The sequence below is a fragment of the Adelges cooleyi genome, unplaced genomic scaffold (assembly GCF_023614345.1).
Source record: "Adelges cooleyi isolate 19-005CV unplaced genomic scaffold, UGA_ACOO_1.1 ACOO_flye_CR_arks_rails_tigmint_CR_PRNA_248, whole genome shotgun sequence".
In the NCBI taxonomy this organism is placed as follows: Eukaryota; Metazoa; Arthropoda; class Insecta; order Hemiptera; family Adelgidae; genus Adelges; species Adelges cooleyi.
The window spans coordinates 314,829-335,321 of NW_026095913.1; the positions used below are offsets into that span (position 1 = coordinate 314,829).

Sequence of the window (20,493 nt, forward strand, 5' to 3'; positions counted from 1 at the left end):
TAATACTGTAGATATCATCGTTAGGTGTATTGTAGTGTTTGGCAAAATCGTTACCGAGATAATAAATTCGAATAACGAATAAAATATTAAAAGCCAGTAATGTGGGGTCGAGGCATAGAAGGGACGGGGGATCGCAGGTCTGCAGGAATTGTTATAACTGAAAGAGATAAAATCACTTTTAAATAAACCCTTCGATGCGAATTTGTGGATAGTAGGTCCAAAGTCCAAACACAATAAAAAAATGTATTACAGGGAAGGGTGCAGTAGTAGTAAGTCAGTAAGTAAGAGATGTCCAGTGTTCACAGATAAAAAAAACAAATATCGATAGAAGGTACATTGTACCTAATGGAAATTATGTACTTAAGAATTAATTTTTAGTAATACGATTTGGATACGATTAGGGTTGATCGTCTGTCAATAAAAATGTACTACAATGGTTGTCATGGATAATTTTTTTTTATATCGTAAATAAAAATTAAAAAAAAAAAACCAACTATAAAATTGTAATTGTTTTCCTAGGAAATGAGTGTGGTGCATTAAACGGATTTTTAGTATGTACACTGGTTTTTTTGTGCTGTTCAGGAACTAGATGGTTTCCAAGGCCTAGAATAAGTGATTATAATAATTTTGAAATGAAAAAATAATTTTTACGGTATTACATTATTTATTTAATTTTTTTTTTTAAATACACAAACACCAACTTAAAAATCGTTAAAATCATTAAACTAAAAGTTATTTGTAAAATTAAAGATGCATATAAGAATCTTAACACATACAGTTTAAAACTGTTTCCCATAATTAAAGCACACTCAAAATATATTCATATGTAAACCATTTAATGTAATTTTTACAATACAGCAAAAACACTTAAATTTGTGATCATTCCTTTGACTCTTCAGAATCTGGCGACATTATCGCCAAGAAGAACTCAGCAATGTCAAAATGTTTGTCGCCTGAAAAGTACAATAAATTTAGTTAAGAATTTTTATTTTGTTTTGTCGCTAGATCTACTTCAACATTTTGGCCACTATAATATCATTTATTGTGGAAAAATCAGCAATCTCCCGATACTTTATATTGTTGTAAAAATACTCCTTTCACGTCGCGTCGAAATCATAAAAATATCCATATAGAAAAAATGTATTTACCGTATCCCTGAAATATTAACCCTAAGAAGCTAACTTTTCCTCTTTTTTTTTATACAGTTTTTGTATTTGATATTTTTTTACCGTGGAAAATAAAAGAATGATTTACCATCGTTTTGTGTAGATATTATCATGACGGTTTCTCGAGATTTAATTTACTACTGCCAATATTGTAGTACCAAGTAAAACACAAGTAGAACCGCATAGAACGCAATAATATGATAGTTATTTAAAAATAACAAGCCGATTTCGTCAACTCTATAATTTGTAATATTACCATTGGTATCGTGTGCTCTAAGTAGAGAGTTGAAGTCGGTAGTTGAAGCCTGGTCCTTGGAATCAAGTGATAAAGTAATTTTCTCAAGTTCGGATTCATCGAGTTTACCGTTTTTGTCTTCGTCGGCCTCAGCGAATTGCGATACAATGTCCCTAACTGTACGGATAGGTATAGATAAATAGTCGGTCCCCACCTGAAATATCAACAAAGCAATTAATATAATAGGCACCTCTTCAGATGCACTTCAGGACATTGCCTCCCCGTCATTAATAATTTCAGTGTGACAACAATCAACATGGTTTGTATGAATAAAATATACTGTATGTGCTGTGATGCTATTGAGTTCACCGGATTTTTATAGTGAAATAAAAGAGCATAACATCTACGGACATTTTTCTGGTGGATCCGATTATTTTTTTTTATGTTTACATTTTTAAAGTTTAAGTTTTTTTCTTATTTTCTAAAAAAATATTACAATTTAATCGAATTCGTCGAAACGTTAGTTTTGATTCGCTCGAAACAGCTATATTAATGTAAAAAAAATATGTAATGTTTTTCAATAAAAATTACTGTGATACCTGACAACAATAAAACTATAACACACAATCCCCATTGCTGTACTAAATGATGTGTACACTATGGTGAGTTTACCAAAAGTGTCCTACACTAAATTCGTTTAATAGTTGAGTGTGCGCCATGTAAAAGCTTATAAAAAAGGCAAACATAATAAAAATGTTAATATTACCTTGTCCTTTTTGGTGTATTCTGCTGAAACAACCAGCAGCTCTTGTACCTCCAAAGCAACTGGACCTTTAATAAAAATATTGAATACATTTTATCAAGACATAAATAATTATAGAATAAGAGTTGCAAAAAGTTTTTAAATAAAAAAAAAATAGAATAAATCTTAGTTAAATTACAGTTATTTTGTAAACAACCGATAACAGATATCGAACGATACATCATTTAAACATTTATTCATTTTATTTTATAGATGGCAAATTTTCTCGATTAATTTAAAAATAAATAAATCGCATAATTTTAAGCATAATATCGAGAAAATATATTTTGAAGCAAACAACTATTGTTGATTAATTTGTTTATAAAAAAATAAAATATAATTAAGTAAAAGGTAATTTTTTACTTCTTGCTTCGTATAGATAAAAAGTTATTTTGCCAAACTTCATAAAACGATATTAATAACAAACGAGATAATATCAACAATAAATTCTTACGAATGGGAGTAAAAACCAAATGGCCTTTGTAGTCTTCTTTAAGTATAGATAACTTTAGGAAAAAGGCTGTTATTGCTTCAGGATTAATGTGATTGCCTATTTGGTTATCTTTTAACTTGACCAGTTCATCAACCTGTGTCTTGTCTAGAACTCCGTCCTAAGTAAAAGTATTAAAATCATGTGAGTAAATTATACGGAAGTATATTGTATTACATACAATATACATTTTTATTAGATGTGTTTAAGCGCCACGGCTGGCAAAATCATAGTATAGGTGTACTTCGTCAAGACTTTAACGAAACCATAAATACTTACTTTTGGTTTTACATTAAAATAGGCTCTCACCAACTCCGCGGCGTTAATTGTTTTGTAATCTAAAAATCATTAACCTTAGTAATATAACTGACTGCTTAGCTAACTCAATAATACCTGTGCTAAATTCGTGTGCTAAATCATTTTTGAACTTTTCTCCGAGACTTAAAGCGGTAATGAGATCTTCTAATTCATCGTGGTCAATTAGACCATCGTGTTTACCCTTTTTGTCAAATTCTCTGAACACTGTCACGATAATTTTTACTTCGTAGGATGATACATTATTTTCCTATGAAAAAAATGTGTATAGTCACAAGAAAATCAGATTAATTTGAAATTTGTCCATATGTTTTTTATTCGTTATTACCTTCCAGCAGTCAGTTTTCTTATCGTTATCGGCCAAAAATATCAAAAGATCTTGTGCTTTACGAGCGTCAGACACATCTATAGTAAAAAATAAAATAGAAAAAAAAATATTCTAAACAATTTTCAATCGAGCTATCAAAGACGAGCGCGGTAAATTGAAAAATCTTTAAATACCTACTGAAATGACGGATATTATATTATTGTACAGACAGCAAATTTGTTTCTAAGTGGGAGGTGGGGTAACATTTGATTACAACCGAAAAGTTTAAAAGACGTTTTATTACCTGTGTTGTATGTAAAACCTGACTTGTCTTTCATGCCAAGTTCTTCTATAACGTCCAAGATAGCTTCTCTGGAAACATGGTTTGTCAATGATTCGTGGTCTTTGAATAAAATAACAATCCTACCGACTTGCCGCTCATTAAGTCCGGCACTCTATAAAATATCATAGGTACAATAAAAATAATAATACATACTGTTAACTGAAGTAATGTTTTTTATTAAGTACTTTTACCTGTGTCACGGTCACGAAGTACAACATGCAAAGAATAACGGCGCTTTTGAAATGCATAATGGTTGTTTTTTTTTATCAAACACTTTGTTGAACCAGAAGTAAGTCTTCGATACCAAAGTCGGATGAACAATGAAATACGATTCGACTCGGGGTGTATTTTATGTGGTGCGATTGATAAAAACAACATAAGTTTAGAAATGGTCAATATTGGTAGATAGTGGTTTTTCGTTTCATTTTATTTACATAATGCACACTTAAAGAGTGGTTTTTGACCCAATTTTACAGTTGTAAACACCGTGTAACCCGGAAAAAACACTGCCTATTTACCTATGCGAAATAAAATAACAATATATATTTATTTGCTTTACATTCGCACAATAACAAAAACAATATAGCCATAATGAATGTTATTAAATCTTCATATAACACGTATTGTTATTCGTTTAAATAAAAAATAATAATTTGCATACGCTATACTTTGCGTTTACATATTTTATTCAAGGGACGAGAAAGTCTTTCTAAAATATGAACAGTCGCCAAACTTGTCTACACAACAAACAAGGTTTCTTAAGGCCTAAGCAGTGTGTACACTGCTCTGGGTAAATTTTCCGGGTCTCCGTCTTTAAATATCCGATAATAAATCTATTGACTGTATGTTCTAAGAAAATAGAACCGGGATGATTTTTGGTCATCACGCCTAACGGTTTTCCTTATTTTACATATTTTTTCCCCGCGTCTTCTTATAAACAGTTATTGTTTTAAAAGCAAAAGACAAATAAACAACACGACTCGTGTGTTTTGAATACGTTTCCGCATTAGAAAACAAACAACACATCTAACCGTGTTTTTCCTTATTTGAACTAATTATTTTTAAAGCACGAGACAAATGAATAACACAACTTTTGCATTATGATTACGTTTCCGCGTTAGAAGACGAGTAAAGTCTTATTTAGAAAATAATACATAATATTTCCAAAAAGTCTTAAATGAATATAAAAAAAAAAAGGCTGCACAGCATATTAGGATGGTGTCTAACAATAATTTTTGTCGTTGTTTGCCATTTATAAAATATAATTAACAAATTCATGGAAATATTTTGCAATTTATTAACGTTAATGACTTTTGATTCACTTTCACATCACAAATTCTATATTTAACCTATAAAAAATAGTCGATGCTTCAGTTTAAATATGGTTTTTGATACCAAAATATGCTTTACAAACATTTTTAAAACATCAGTAAAAATATTTTTGAAATAATGTATATGGTTAGAAATACTGAGTCATTTACAAATTCGATTGTATTAGGTTTGGGGGGGGGGGGTAATTATTAAATGTTAAACCAGCCTAATACAAAAAATACATTTTTAAGCACATTATTGATGATGATTTTGTATATTATGATTTAAGATCGAATTTTCTAAAATACGGTTTTACAAATATACATGATACAGTTATTTTATAAATTCTTAGAAACATTGAACAAAAAAATTAACTGTTTGATGGATCAATCCTTTTCATTTGGAGTTTTTGTTTGTAAAAGTTGAATTTCCAGTCAATGTAAAATATGATAAGCAACAATTGACAGTTTATGTGAAATGTTTAATTTACCACGCCCAATGTATAACAGGCATTAAATATTTAACTACTTTAAGTATTGTAAATACTTTAATCATTTTTATAAATAACGACAAATTGTTACATCTCATTAAAGCAGGGCTATTTTGTTTTTTTTTGTCAAAATTAATTTACTAAGTATTAAATTTTGGCAGATTCGTGTTGAATACTTTCCGGGTTACTATGATTACGGTATCTCGGCAATATTTGTTTGTTGTTTTTCGCTTATTTTGCTCGGTCTGTGGGATCAGCTGTTGGTTTCTAGGTCAATGATGTATTTTTAATCCGGCCGGCTACAATAGTGCGGGGCGCATGGGATTTTACCGGCTGCTTGTTCGTGAGGTATGTGGTGAGATAGTGAGGTGAGGTGGTGGTGTGGTTGTCAACCGGTAACCCAGAAAAACACTGCATATTTACTTGTGTGAAATAAAATAATGTATTTTTATTTTCCATACATTTGCACAAAAACAATATAGCAAACGATGAATGCTATTAAACCTTTATATAATATTATAATTCGTTTAAATAAAAAATAATAGTTTTCATGCACTGCAGGGTGATTCATTAAGGACAAGACACTCCTTTTCTCGGAATATATTAATATTTTGAAAATTTTTATCACCAATCCTTGTTGGCCAAAAAGGGAGATTTTTGGTTTTTTTAAATGGTACCATATGTTTTTAATTACATAAATTTGTAGAAAAAAATAAAAAATATTTTAGCGTTTGAATTTTGAACTTCCATTTATTTGTTCATTAAAATTAATTGGTACAAAATTAATTTATTTGGTAAGTGCGTTAGGGTTTAATAGGTAGGTAATTCAATACAATACGAATTCAACTAGCGATTTAAATTTATGTTGAATGCTTTTTTCCGAAAACATTTCATCATTTTAAAACCAATGTTATGCAAGAGTTATCAACGGCTTAATGGTTTTGAGAATATCAATTACTATGGAAATGCATTTTCAATTGGACTTAAGACCTTATAATTATATATCAAGGAGTAATTTATAAATATAAAGCATTAATTTCGAATAATTATTGATACCTGAATTTGTGTATGTGAGTTAATTATAGTCAATATATCTATTTAAATTATTTTTAAATTATGAGTAATTAATAATTATAGTATGCATTATTTATATTACTACATAGTACTTACAAGTAAACACTTCTTGATAATACCAATATGTTTTTAATTTTACTTAAAAATCTATGTAAGTGATTTGATTAAATTTATCTAAGGTAGTTCTAGGGTGCCTGCTTTCAGTTTTGTTATTTCTAATGACCTTACCAAAATTTTGTATCTCTAACATACATTACGGAAATTTGATCATAAAGTTTTAGCTATAAATGAAAACAGGTATTGGATATCATACAATTATTTTCTCTTTAAAACGTTGTATTGCTATTCATTTGTATTTAATGAATTCAGTAAATAAAATAAATAGTTTTTTAGAAATGTTGAAAAAAAAAATTAAAATCAGTAATATAAAAGCAACATTTAAATCCCATATAGATAAAACTTTATTTCATCATAAACCATTATGAATTAGTTTCATAATGGTAATTTATTAATTTCATTAAAGCTTTTGTCCAAAATTGTGGTGTACAAGTGTAATTGTTCAAAGATTCAAAAAATTATTTTAAAAAAAAACTAAAACTTTAATAAAAATATCAATACTTTTTGAGTAACGAAACAGTTACTACCTTCGAGTTAGATATAATACAATCAAAGAAACTAGATACTTCACACATATTTTCAATTGTTACCGCCAACAGTAACCGCTGTTTGTTGTCGAACATAATAAAGTATTATTTCTAATTGTTTTACCAGAAATAATGTATCAAGTTACCGAGTTAGAATATCTTTGTATGGCAATCGCCTCCATGGCCGAATTAAATTTGTCACTATACAATCTGTATTCTTTGGTGCCTGAAAATCACCACGTATTATAGCCAAAGAAAGAACTATTTGGGTTAATTGACGCGAGGTAAAATATTATTTTACTTTAGAATCATTAATGTCAATTAAAACATATTATAATATTTAGATTTAAGTGATAATATAAATTGTATCTCGATTACCATCATTCTCATTAACATGTTCTTTTCCAAATCTTTCGAAGACTGAATGACGTGCGTCTTTCTCATAAGGTTCAAAATAGTCTGTCAAGTCTTCCAAGACAATATATTGTACATCGTCTTTTATCTTGTCGAATAGTTCCTATAAATAATAGGTAATAAATTAGATTAGCGAACTAGTCAAGACACCCGAGTGGGAGTAACCTCAAGTCATGTAAATAGTGTAAATTAGATTAATTTATAATTAAACAAAAAACATTTTTAGAGTCAATCCATTTATAATCAACAAGCTGTCTGACCTCGTTTTTTACCCCAGAGCTCTAAGATGACCTTAACTGGTTGACTCAGTCTGGTCCTCCAGGTTGGAGATGAAGCGCAGGGCAACCCTGCCTTGTAAAAAACGGAATGTACAGGTACCAATAAATTTGCCTCGGATAAGTGAACATAATGGATAAAAGACAGGAAATTTGCAAAATGCTTTACACATTAAAATATGTAACATTCGCCCATTTCACAAGACAGGAGCTGCACAGGTTGTGGTAGGTACCCAAAACTGTGATGATTTAAATGCGAGTACTGAGAAAGAAGCCACTTTGAGACCAGTAATAGAGAACGACCGTTTACATAACAAAAGTAATGATAATAATTGGCTATGACTTATTGATTTAGCAAAGGAAGAAAGAAGACTTGCAGTGTTTGAGCGAAAAGTTCTAAGAAGAATTTATGGACCATGTATCGACTCTGACACTGAGGAATGGAGGACACGTCACAATGAGAAACTGAAGAACTTTTTCCGAAGACCAGTCATTTTTGAAAAAATTTCAAAAATAGTATTAATGTGAGCTGGTCATGGGCTGGTGGTGGAGGAAAGAGGGCTTATTAATTAAGCAAGGTGCGATTATTAAAATACCGTTAGGTAGGCCGCGCTTACGATGGGAAAACCGTGTCAAAAAAAAAAATGTTAAAGCAGTGAAACCGAGTAAACAATGAAGAGAAGTTGCAAAGGATATGATACCAAAACCCTCAAGAAGAACAATAAAGGAAATAATAGTTTTATTACTATAAGAAAATATTAGTATTAAAGAATAATATCAATAATTATGAATGTAGGTGTGACCAATGTGTGACAAAAAAAGTTCAAATTTCAAAGTTTATTAAATTATAAGCTCAAATTTTTTTTTTCTAATGAAAGCTGGCATTTTCTTTAAAACTTGTTATCGTAACAAAAACATAAATCGTGATATTTCTATGCAATTTTAAAAAAGAAATATGATTTGTTATTCATGCCATTTAATTAACACTAGTTTTACATGACCATTGTACATTTGAACCGGTCGAACGCATTGTTTTATCCAATCCAAATATCATTATTGGCTTTGTACAGACGATAAAAAAAAAATAAACAAAAATTTAAGAACCAGTCCTCATTGAGCGTTTTATGAATTTATTAAAAAAATACTCTGACATTAAATCAATAATGAAATTCATATGTACATTTATATCATCATCATCATAAAATTATAAATATAATTACCTCATTGGTGAGAGGTCTTTCTGTTACACAACAACTTGTTAATGTTATAAAAACAATGTTCACGAAATTCATATTTATTTTTCGAACTGTTAAATGATCGTTCGGGTAAAAAACTTTTAACTAAATGATATTGTGTTATATATAAGTAAATGTATTATGAAAAAAAGCTTTTATTCCGATTGTTTTGATTTGTAACAAAAAAAAAATGCAGTAAAGTTGAAATAATCAAAATTCCATATTGTCAAATTAAGCTGAATAATACGCGATTTTTGAATCGTTATTTTTTTTCTCCTACACGATATACAAATCGCATTGCAATAGCTGAGATTTGTTTGAATGTTTGTTTTTCGGTGACAGTCGATCATTTGTATCAGTTTCATTCGCTTCGTTGTTTATTTAATTTCCACCAAAACAAATGTACATTTTAAGTTTCCCACCCGTTATTTATAATCTTCCTCTTTTTAATATTCACTGTTGTTGTTTTCAGCTGTCTCCTTATTCTCTTCCAATTTTACCGTGTTTTTGTAATTTTATTTTTCTCTCATTGCCATTGATCACTTGAATTTTCTCTTCTTCCCTTCTCGGCAATTACAAAACTATATGTTTTCATTATTTTTTTTTGTTATAGCCTCACTATAGATCTACCTTTAGCTGTATTTGTACACTTTAAGTACCAAAACTACAATCGAATATGAGAAATAAAGGAATCCACCATTGTTCCACATTTGATAATCAATATTTTTTTGTCAATTACCATATTTTATTGATTTTTTTAAATCAAGAAAGTAAAAATAATAATTACTATTATTCCAAATTATTGCATTTCAACTGCGGTGTAATCAATTTTAAATGAAGTGTTTCTATTGTACTGAATTTATTGGATTAATAAAATAATACAATTTTGAAACTATTTTAAAACCATAAAATATAGTTTACGGTTAAAAATTATATATCAATAAGAATATGACATTACCTATTACTGAACATTGTAAATGTAAACTATTATTCCAAATATTTTAACATGTGATATTACCTATAACTAATATACTAAAACAAAATAGCAACTGAACTTGTAAATTTCAGTCATATTACTTATTTGCTTTACTTTCAATATTTAAAAAAAACAACGTTGACTTCATATTTAAAACCACTGTTCGAATAAATGGTCGAAAACAACTCGTTTCATTTCAAACGTACTGTTCCTAAGTATACTTTAAGTTTTGCAAAAATATTTGAGTTTTTCAAAATATTTTCAATTCATTATTTCAGTTGAAAAAAGGTAAAATTTGCAATTTTTTATATTGAAATAATTAATTAACTGAAAATAATTTTAAAATTGTGCCAAGGCCGATGAATTGAAAATATTTTGAAGAACTCAAATATTTTTGCAAAACTTAAATCGTTGTATTCTTAAGGACAGTACCTACGTTTGAAGTAGAAACATGTGTTTTTGCACAAAAATGTATCCTATAGGCGTTATAAAAGTTGAAAAAAAAATTATCAAAATAGATAGGTACTTCTTTCCTATGGTATATTAAAGCTAAGACAAATATCTATCTTCTTATTATTAGTGTGTAGCATTTTGTTGTTTTCCTATTCATAACAAGCTCTATAAATAGTTTCGTTTTTTTTCATATTAATTACCATACTAACTTGATTTGTTTAAATCAAGAAAGTAAAAATAATAATTACTATTATTATTTGAATAATAGATAAGTGCATACCATCATTTTTGAATTTCAACCGCAGCGTTTGATCTATTTAAAGTTATAAAAAAGTAAACCGTGTACAATTTGAAATGAAGTGTTTTTATTGTACTAATTTCAGTGGATTAATAAAATTATACAGTGAATTAATTTGGAAATGATTATATAACCATAAAATATAGCTTAATATTATATATTATTAGATAATAATATGACTTATTGTTGACTATTGTAGATTGTTAACTATTATTACAAATATTTAAACGCAAATGCCTTACTATTCATTTTTTGATAAAATAACGTTGATTGTATCTTTAAAATGATAATAAACTGGGGCTTTTTTATGTTCTTCTTTGTCAGAATCTTCATCTCCAGAATCATCACCGTCGGACTCATTTTCAAATGAGGTGGTGAACGATAATTTCCGGAACGTTGTATTCGCTAATAGGCTGAAAATAATGATTAAATGAAATAAAATATGCAACGTTAATAGATAATTACCTAAAGACAATACCATGATGATTAATATGTGCCTATACTAAGTATGATATTTTAAATTTGGTTATAAAGCTATAGGTAACTAATATAGCTAATATAGTTTGTTTTTATAATATTGTTTGATAGAGAAATAGTGTAAAAAACATGTAAAGATTTTCAGTTGCATACACATTTTTTAATTGTAATTTATGTTATAAAAGTATAAAAAATTGACTCTTGGCAATCACTAATATAATAGCACTATAATATCTTCAACGCGTTGACAGATATAAAATATTGATCAGTCACTCTGTTATTTGAAAATAATATTATATAGTATAATTAAGTTATCCTAGAATTTATACTATCGAATGCGATCTAAAGTTCACATTAAAAAAACATTTTTTTACCAAATATCTTTGTAGATGTGACGTTCTTTATAAGTGTTAAATTTAATTTTATAGAAATGTAAGATTTATTTTTGATTTTTAGCTCATAACATTTCTTTGGTATCGTTACAATTAACATATTAATATTTGTTTGGTTGTTGGTTTTTTTTTTACCTATTTTCTTCTTCTTCGTCTTGGTCACATAATTCCATAGCAACCATTGTATTTCCGTCTGTAAAATGAACTTGTCGTAATGCATACGGGGCGTCACGATGAATGTTTTCCGGCGTAAAGAACAAGAGCATATCGTACAATTTGTCCACGTCAGCATCCAAATTAGAATCTTCATTTTCATCCAAGTCCTTCGTGAATTTGACGAATTCTTCACCGAGTTCTTCTGCTAAAGATTCATATGCCTTACCGTATTTATTATGGTGAGCCACGCACGTTTTTGCCAACTTCTCTTCGGTAGTTGTAAACGCATTAACTAGAATATAGACAATCTCGTACATGTCCACGACGGAAGGCGCGATGGCCGTCCCAAGAGGATTCAAATACGAATTAAACGCGCTTACATTAATGCGGTAATCAATATCTACGGCCGCTACGTTTCGTATGAAATTTTGCCACGCAGGATCCGCTTGTAATATTTTGGTCTCCCCCGATTTGCCCATTCCCCTGAGTTCGATTTTGTTCTTTTCCGATTTTATATTGAAATTCAAACGGTGTTCGCCGTAGACGTTATCGCAGCACACGGCGTTACCGGACGTCGCTGTCGGGTTGTTTGTGTCGACTAAACGTTTCAAGTGAGTCATTAAGTCGTTGATAACTAACAATGTAAACAAGTTGGTTTTCGTCAATCCGGTACAGGCGATGGCGTCTTTGATCAATCCGCGTGCAACGTCCAAACGTACCTCGTCATTCCTATCTCCGTCTTCGTTGTACTTCTGCAACGTGGCGAGCACGTTGAATTGTGTTATGTCGCTGTCGTCTTCAATGCCGATGTAAGTGTACAGAGCTCGATGTTTGTCCACGTCCAATAAAATATTTCTATTTAAAATATAACCCCAACGGTTGCCGTCGGATGTTGTTTCCGTGTCGTTTAATATTTTTGTGATTTCTTCCGGTGTAAATTTATGCGCCGAGGGTATAATTACCGAGCTGTAGGTTTTGGACACGAAGATTAAAAATAAAAAAATTAAATACGTGTTCATTTTTCTACACGACAAAATATTACATATAATGTTCTACAAAACGACAAGACTTGTATTGCGATACATTGTTTTTTTTTTTTTTTTCTTCCACAAAATTTACAAATGTTTTTATTCTATTTGCCATTGGCAAACGCTTATGTTATCTGTCGACACGTGCATAATGTTGTTCTTGTGGTGTAATTAGTGTTGTTGTGGCCAACAAAGTACAAACCGATTAGCGTCCCGTTAACACGCGGCAAAGAGTACATCTGTTTTTTAGCTTCGATAGCTATACGCTATTGGCTTAACAATGACGTGAGCTTTTTATGCACCTACACTGTGACTTGTTTAATACTGGACCAATAATTCTTTCGAGTAGCAACTCTAAATTGTATTTATTTGGCACTGTGGGGGGTAAAAATTTGAAAATGTTCACTTCTTCGCAGTCAACATTTGGAAAAACTAAAAAAAAATCATATCAGTTTTAGTTTCACCTTTCCCTGGCTATAATTTCGAGAAAAAGGGTCACATCGAGTTGAAATTTATTAGAAATATTTACTCGGTATGCCCTTATACGTCAATAGTATACAATTTTAATTATACCCATTTCCAACCCCCCAGGGGGGATGCGAGAATTTTTGTGTTTTTTTTTTACCTATAATTTTAGTTGAAGATTTGTCAGGAATTAGAATTCATATGTATCATAATAAACTAAGAAAAAAAATTTGCACTAGTTTTTTTTTATTTGCCGGAAACTGTTTAAACTTTGTTAAAATCTTAAAAAAAAATTATCAAATCATGACAATATTTTTATGGATATCTTTTTAGAGTGATTCTAGTAAGTTTTGAGTGCTAAAGTATACATTTTATCTCCAATCATTAACCGACGATATTAAGTATAATACAATTAGTTACACAAGGTTACCTTATGCGCAGTTCAAGTAGGCAATCTAAACAATTATGTGTATTTCCATTGGATTTCTCAATCTATGTACATTAATAAACTTTTGATTTAAGTGTGTATTCAGTTTCAATTTCTAAATCTTAAATAATAGACATTATTATTATTATTTTTTTTTTAATTGGAGTTGTGTTTGGTTTTTTTTTTTTTTTTGAGAGAGGATGGGGCTGTTAGTTTTTGCGGACTCAGGCCTTATTGAATCTAATATTTTTCAACTGATCGATACAACACATTGGCGCTCAATATGCTTATATAATGACTAATTTTCTAATAAGGGACTAAAAGCGACTAGTTTCCAACCCTGTATTTGTTTTCAATTGACGCCTCATGTTTGTTTTAAAGGCAGTTTTTCATAGAATATTTTTTAAACACTAAAACAATATAATATACCGTTAACACACTAGGTTAGATTTTTTTTTATTATTATTGTAAGTGGGGTAGAAGCACACACACTGTCGACTGTTGTAAAGTATTAACAATAATCTTAGGCCGCTTAATAACTACTAGTTCCTCAACTACAAAACAAATTGCTGTCACACACACATTTTTATATTATACATGAAAAAATGCTATATAATATTGAGTAAAAAACAAAAACATTTAAACAGATGACAGATCAAATTATTATAACTGACATAATTACATTTAGGTATGATAAATTAAAAACATAAAAATGTACAACACAAAATATCGATAAACAAATCTGGTTTAGCTACAAGTGACATTTTCAATTTTTGTTTTTTTAGATACTATTTTCAAATTTGACTGGTAATACTAAGTTTATGAGTTGGAGCCTTAAAATATGTAACGAGCAGTCAAACAGAAAACACCATCGTGTTCAATGTAAAAAAAAATACACATTTTTAAAATCATCACGCAGAAGCTAAACTAGATGTATTATACATAAATTCTAAAATATCTATAAGCTGTAGTTAGATTCACAACAAATCAAAAATATTAAATTATAAACGGATTAAAAAAAAATACATTTTTTACATCTAGGCCAAGACATCAATTGCAAATTGTTAAATGTAGGTGCCCTGAGCTAACAAATGATGTTAGCCTATTAACACATTGGAGACTAAACTAATTTTATGACATTGCTACGTTCAAGACGGGTGCCATGTCTAACGCGGTTTGTTCGTCCTCAACGTTGTTGCCCGATAATAATATTGCCATCTCATATAGTGAATAATAAAGACCGCGTTAAACACGGCAGTCATCTCCAATGTATTAACTCAAGTATTGGAGTTTGTATACTTTAGGGTAGAAATTTTGAGAAAAATACTAAGCACACATCACACTGGTAGGGCTTATCAAATGAATGTGGCCGAAACCGTATTAACTACCAATGTGACGTGTGCTTAAAGTGTTTTCCTCAAAAACCATATCTGAATTTAGGTTGGCTTATTTTTTTTTTGATTTCGACGACTTTTCATTTATTTATTTTCAACTTTGTCCAACTTTTCTCGTATCAGCCAATACATACATTCTGTGCGTTTCATTCTGATATTTTCAACGAGGTCTAAACATTCCAATTTGTTTGATTTCTCGGTTGCTTTTCTTGGTAACACTAAAACAAATAATTGAATTATAAATGGATTAAAAAAAAAAATTATCTCTTTTTTTTCTACACCTATATAGGTGACCATGAAGCCAATAATTTCAAGTTGTTGACTGTACGTGTTCAACTGACCCGCCGTCTACTGAAGTTTGGTGTTTTACTGTAGGATTTTTGAGGAAAATACTAAGCACACATCACACTGGTAGGGCTTATCAAATGAGTGTGGTCGAAACCGTATTAACTACCAATGTAATTAGTGCTTAAAGTATTTTCCTCAAAAATCACGTCTGGATAGGTTGACTCATTGTTTGTTTTTTTATTTCAAGGACTTCCTACACACATTGTATATGAGGGCTGCAATTTGATTTCAACTTTGCCTAATTTTCCATTACCGACTGTTACTTTTTTTGTTCATTTCATCGTAGGATATTTGGTGAAATCTAAATGTTTAAACAATTTGTTTAATTATTCTATTGTACAGAAATAAGCAACGAGTTCTTTTTTGTCAAGTAGTTTTTTGGTCCTTATTTTTAATTTTAGATTGACCAATATTTTATATAATTACTAAGCACGGCACAAATATACAATTAAAAACCTAGAATATTCAAACTTTTATGATGATACAAATTTAGATTTTTGACATTGTATATCTTATAACTCCAACCCGTTCTTTTCTCATCTTTAAAAATATTATTTATTAAATAAGTTATACAAAAATCACCTGCTTGATTATTTTCTTTGATCGTTTCTCGAGGGCAATTTTGGATTGCCAAAATACAATTGTCAGTTTTTCAAAATGATGGAGCTTATTTTCTCTGCTTCTATTATTTATTTTATCATCTAACAGTTATACTAAAAAACCCGAAACATATTTTAAATATAAACGAGGTGCTTTAAAATTTCATACATTTTAAACTTACTATGATGAATAAAACTGTACGATTTGGTCTTTATTATTTTCGTTTTCTTGTTTTAAGGTCACACATTCTTGTGGTGTATTAGCCGCCTGATCTAAAATATTGAAAAATTATCCATCAGTATACTTATTGATAATATAATTATGATTTCAGTTCTACCAGGAATTATTATTATGAGTGTACCTAATCATTATTATTTAGAATCCCGATTCCAAATAAAATCAATTTTAACATACACTGTTAAAGTCCTTCAGATCTTATAATTTAAAAAAAAAAAACAATAAATTATAAATAAACCTAAACAGACTCCTAAACTTTCAGATTTAAAATAAAATGTATAATATAACAAATTATCATTATAAAAGTCCGCCTTGTTGTATATATATAAAATAACATGTCCTGACTGAAGCTATGAGTATGAAATTTGGTCAGTAGTTTTGTTTTATGATGTAGAGACCCACAGGATTTTTCAATATAAGAAGGTAAAAATGGAAAACGTGAATTCGAAACAACACAAACTCTCCGTTAGCTAGGATCAAATTTGAAAAAATTGGCATATTGCATAATTCCGGGCGAAGCAGGATAACACAGTTAGTTGTATATAAAATAAATTATGATAGGTTGTAAAAAAACATATATCTAAAAAATACTGTTGGTTTGTATTTTATTTTCACAAAAGTTTTGTAATATTAGAATTGAACTATGCATGAAGTGAACCATTAAAAAATAATATTGGAAAACATTTGACTATAAAAATAAACTGGCATTCATTGTGTGTGGCCTACAAATCAGTGGTAACCAACCGAATCATTTGTCATGACTTACATGTAACGATCACAAAAAAAAATAATAACATTGAAATGTTAATATTTATTCATGTATGTTTAGGACTTTAACCTGCTGTTAGTTGTGCTATGATCGCAATCACATTTAGTCACACTGTGACTCAGGTAAGAAATGTACTTTGAGTATGACCAAAAATCGCGCCGCTACGGAGGGTTAAAAATTAAAATATTAAATAACACTTTTATACATAAAATAAAAAAATTCTTTAAATTTATAATGTTTTGACTTAATTTTAAAGTTTTGGCATTTTCATAGACTGAAGGCTGCAAACCTAGGATAAGGTTTTTAGTTTAGCGAAGCGAAGCGACAGGGCCAAATGAGCGAGTGCTTAACACTCGGTGAACTGCCGACTCTATTCCTATATAATACAATTCAAATTTTTAACATATAAAAAACCAAACAAATAGGTTAAACTTTATATTACACCTAACTTTCATCAAACATGAGATTAAATATTGTGTCTAGTTCGCGTAGTAATAAAGCGAAAATATTACTATAGGTCACACATGCAATGAATGCCAAAAAAAAGTACTTATATTTTTAAGTAAATTTAATGATGCTGCATTTACAACTGCTTACATTCGTTAAAAATCACGCCACGCCACTGAACCAGTCGAGTTTTGCTTAAGCCCGTTATATAACCATTCAAATCGAAATGGACTAACGGGCAAAATATGTATTACAATATAACGCTTTGAAAAATAACGTACATAGAACAAATTAATTAAAATAATATTTTAAAATTCAAATTTAATAAACACGTGACACAATACAGAAACTAGCATGATAAATAAGGTGAAATAACTAATAAGTATTGAGTAAACAAAAAGCCGTACTATTATCATTCACAAGAGTTCCTTTGGCAATAAATGATAAAAGTCACCAGTGTTCCCAGAGCGTTTAAAAAAAAAAACTAGAGAAATTTACCGCTGGCCGGGCCCTTACACTGTGATTCTACCGCAGAATAGATTATACCATCATGATAAAAATTCTTTGATAACGGTTTTATTTTTACATAATTCGGTAAATGGATTGGAAATCGGAATTTTTAGTCATTGATAGTAGTCAAAGAAAATTCACCGTAAGTTATGCAAATGACTAATTAGCTACGATTTGAACGAAATACAGTAATTTGTTTGCTTCTTGTGTCACAAGTAATTTACTTCTAAAAGGGTAATAAATTGTCAAATACATAATATGAATTCATTAACCCGGGAAAGTTTTCGAATAAATGTTGCCAGAAAAAGACTAGGGTGAGTAAAATTTTCAATAATGACATTAATAGAACAATTTTCTTGTCATTCATGTGTGACATCCTCAGTATTTCATATTTCACTGTAGTCCGCACCAAGTTCTGACAAAAATCAAAACAATTTCTCAAATAAAAAAATACACTATTAAGTTTGGGAGTTTTAATTTTTACCATATAGTAAATGAGTTTAAACATACTTAATGAGTTTAAAACAATCACTATCATCAAGTTTAACGGGCCTTTAAGGCCCAACGCTGCCATCATGAGATGATGGTTTCTAGATGGATTCGCCGTCCGGGACGGGTCGTCAGTCCGTCGCCAGTCAAAAACAATAAAAAATATCAATTATTAACATCTCCTGTCAAATTTATTGATTTGCTAAGACATTTGAAATGCATCATCCTTATTGCTAGCATAACTTTTAAGTTATAAGACTTATAAGTAGAAGCCATGCTTAACTAAAAAAATATTTTATTTTTTACTAGTTTGTTAACTTTTTAAGTATTTTTTTTACTTTCACTTTGTATAATTAAAATATGTTTTGATTTTTACAGACAATTTTGCAATGCCAAATTACATAGCTTCATTTTCTTCAATTTTCAAATTGAAGTTTACAGCTAAATTTGAACTATACTAACTTGCAAATAAGAGTTAATTTTTAAATGGGATTTAGAACAGCAATTGAATAAATTCTCTGCAAAGTCAACCTCACAAGTTGTTGGTTTCGTATTGTTCAAGTATGCATTTATTAGTTTAACAAATTGTGAGAAGTCAACCAACTTTTGAATTTATTGAGATTAAATGAAAATGCAAGAAGAATATTGTGTATAGTTGGTACAAACAGTTATTATTATTTTTACATTGTGCACCCACAAGAAGCAAAAAAAAAAAAAATCCTCACAGTAAGAAACACCGGATGAATAATAAATTTATAGAAAGCGATTATTTTCAAGCGAGTCTTCTGTGACTGATGGGCGTTCATCAACAACTCTCCTAGTTTTATGGTAAATTTTTAGATTCTTATATGTTACATTTTGATCATTAGCCCAAAATCATAACTACACTAGTATTAGTACATTTTAATTTGTTATTCTAGATCATTTGAGAACTATACATCAAGGAAGGATATATTAGCTTGTAGCCATTCAAATCCTTCGCCGCAACAATTACATCTCTCTCAACGTCTTCTCTGTTTGCTGCTGCTTCCACGCGTTTATTGTGCCAACAATTTGCAAACCACTTACTCTATCCACTTGTTAATGTTTCAGGACTTTCCTGTTTATTATTGTTATAATATGTAGGCATATGTATGGAACTACTTTTTTAATGAGTTAGTGCATCAAATACCTTTTATAGCATTAATCATTCTCACGAGTTCCTGAGTTTTAGCTTTTAATCAACAAAACACCAATACTGTTGCGAACCGTGTTGTTTATAAATCACTAATAAGAACTTAAAATTTCGGCCGAAGTAAATGTGTATAATAATATTATAATTTTGTTTATTATATATTGACCAATATCTTGTCCATACATGTAAATTGTCGAACACCTATTTTGTGTCACCATAAACGATTACTGGTAAAACCGGGTTGTTTGGGATTTACAGTTAACATGGGTCATATTTAAAAAATTCTGAATTATGCCGTTTGGTAGCATTCATTTACCTTTTTTTGTAATTTTAATTTATTCAAAATTGAGTCCCAAGTTATTATCTCTTGAGAGTTAAACGTGACATTTTTTACTATTTAATATGGTTATCCCTGGTAGTACCTATCCAAATGTCTTTTTTTTATATATAAAAAAAAAAATGACTAAGTAATTATAATTCAATTTTGACAGTTAGCTTATTATAAATAAGATAATATGTATATTTCTGTGCAAATCACTAAAATTATTATACTTAGGTAAAAGGTTTTACGTTATAGTGTCATACTTAAAATAAAACTTATTTTGAACACGTTCAAAGCAACTGACCAAAATCGAGTAAACCCCAATGATGTTTAGTAACTGGTTTTTTTGTACTGTTCAGGAGTTAGACGGTTTGCAAGGCATAGGATTGATAATTAAAACGACTACCAAATAAATAACATCATTTTTACA

At 29.6% G+C, this 20,493-nt stretch overlaps 2 protein-coding genes and 2 long non-coding RNA genes across 4 annotated transcripts; 1 reads left to right on the forward strand and 3 right to left on the reverse strand.

The window, feature by feature from the left end:
* Positions 1-694: 694 nt before the first annotated feature.
* On the reverse strand, positions 695-4,003 carry LOC126837313 (uncharacterized). Its single transcript, XM_050571168.1, has 9 exons — positions 3,850-4,003; positions 3,620-3,770; positions 3,337-3,413; positions 3,087-3,258; positions 2,973-3,031; positions 2,658-2,814; positions 2,168-2,232; positions 1,423-1,615; positions 695-953 (listed from the first exon to the last, which is right to left on the reverse strand). The coding sequence occupies exons 1-9, from the start codon at positions 3,904-3,906 to the stop codon at positions 880-882; spliced, it is 1,005 nt and encodes a 334-aa protein (XP_050427125.1). The 5' UTR covers positions 3,907-4,003; the 3' UTR covers positions 695-879.
* A 6,976-nt stretch (positions 4,004-10,979) lies between these two features.
* On the reverse strand, positions 10,980-12,874 carry LOC126837344 (uncharacterized). Its single transcript, XM_050571219.1, has 2 exons — positions 11,833-12,874; positions 10,980-11,241 (listed from the first exon to the last, which is right to left on the reverse strand). Exons 1-2 carry the CDS (start codon positions 12,870-12,872, stop codon positions 11,070-11,072), a joined length of 1,212 nt encoding a protein of 403 aa, XP_050427176.1. The 5' UTR covers positions 12,873-12,874; the 3' UTR covers positions 10,980-11,069.
* Positions 12,875-14,368: 1,494 nt separating this feature from the next.
* Positions 14,369-17,939, reverse strand: LOC126837307 (uncharacterized). Its single transcript, XR_007685499.1, has 4 exons — positions 17,719-17,939; positions 16,297-16,387; positions 16,098-16,228; positions 14,369-15,385 (listed from the first exon to the last, which is right to left on the reverse strand). It is a non-coding gene; the product is annotated as an uncharacterized LOC126837307 (long non-coding RNA).
* Positions 17,940-18,165: 226 nt separating this feature from the next.
* Positions 18,166-20,149, forward strand: LOC126837321 (uncharacterized). The gene is made up of 3 exons (XR_007685502.1): positions 18,166-18,392; positions 18,946-19,395; positions 19,488-20,149. It is a non-coding gene; the product is annotated as an uncharacterized LOC126837321 (long non-coding RNA).
* The last annotated feature ends 344 nt before the right edge of the window (positions 20,150-20,493 follow it).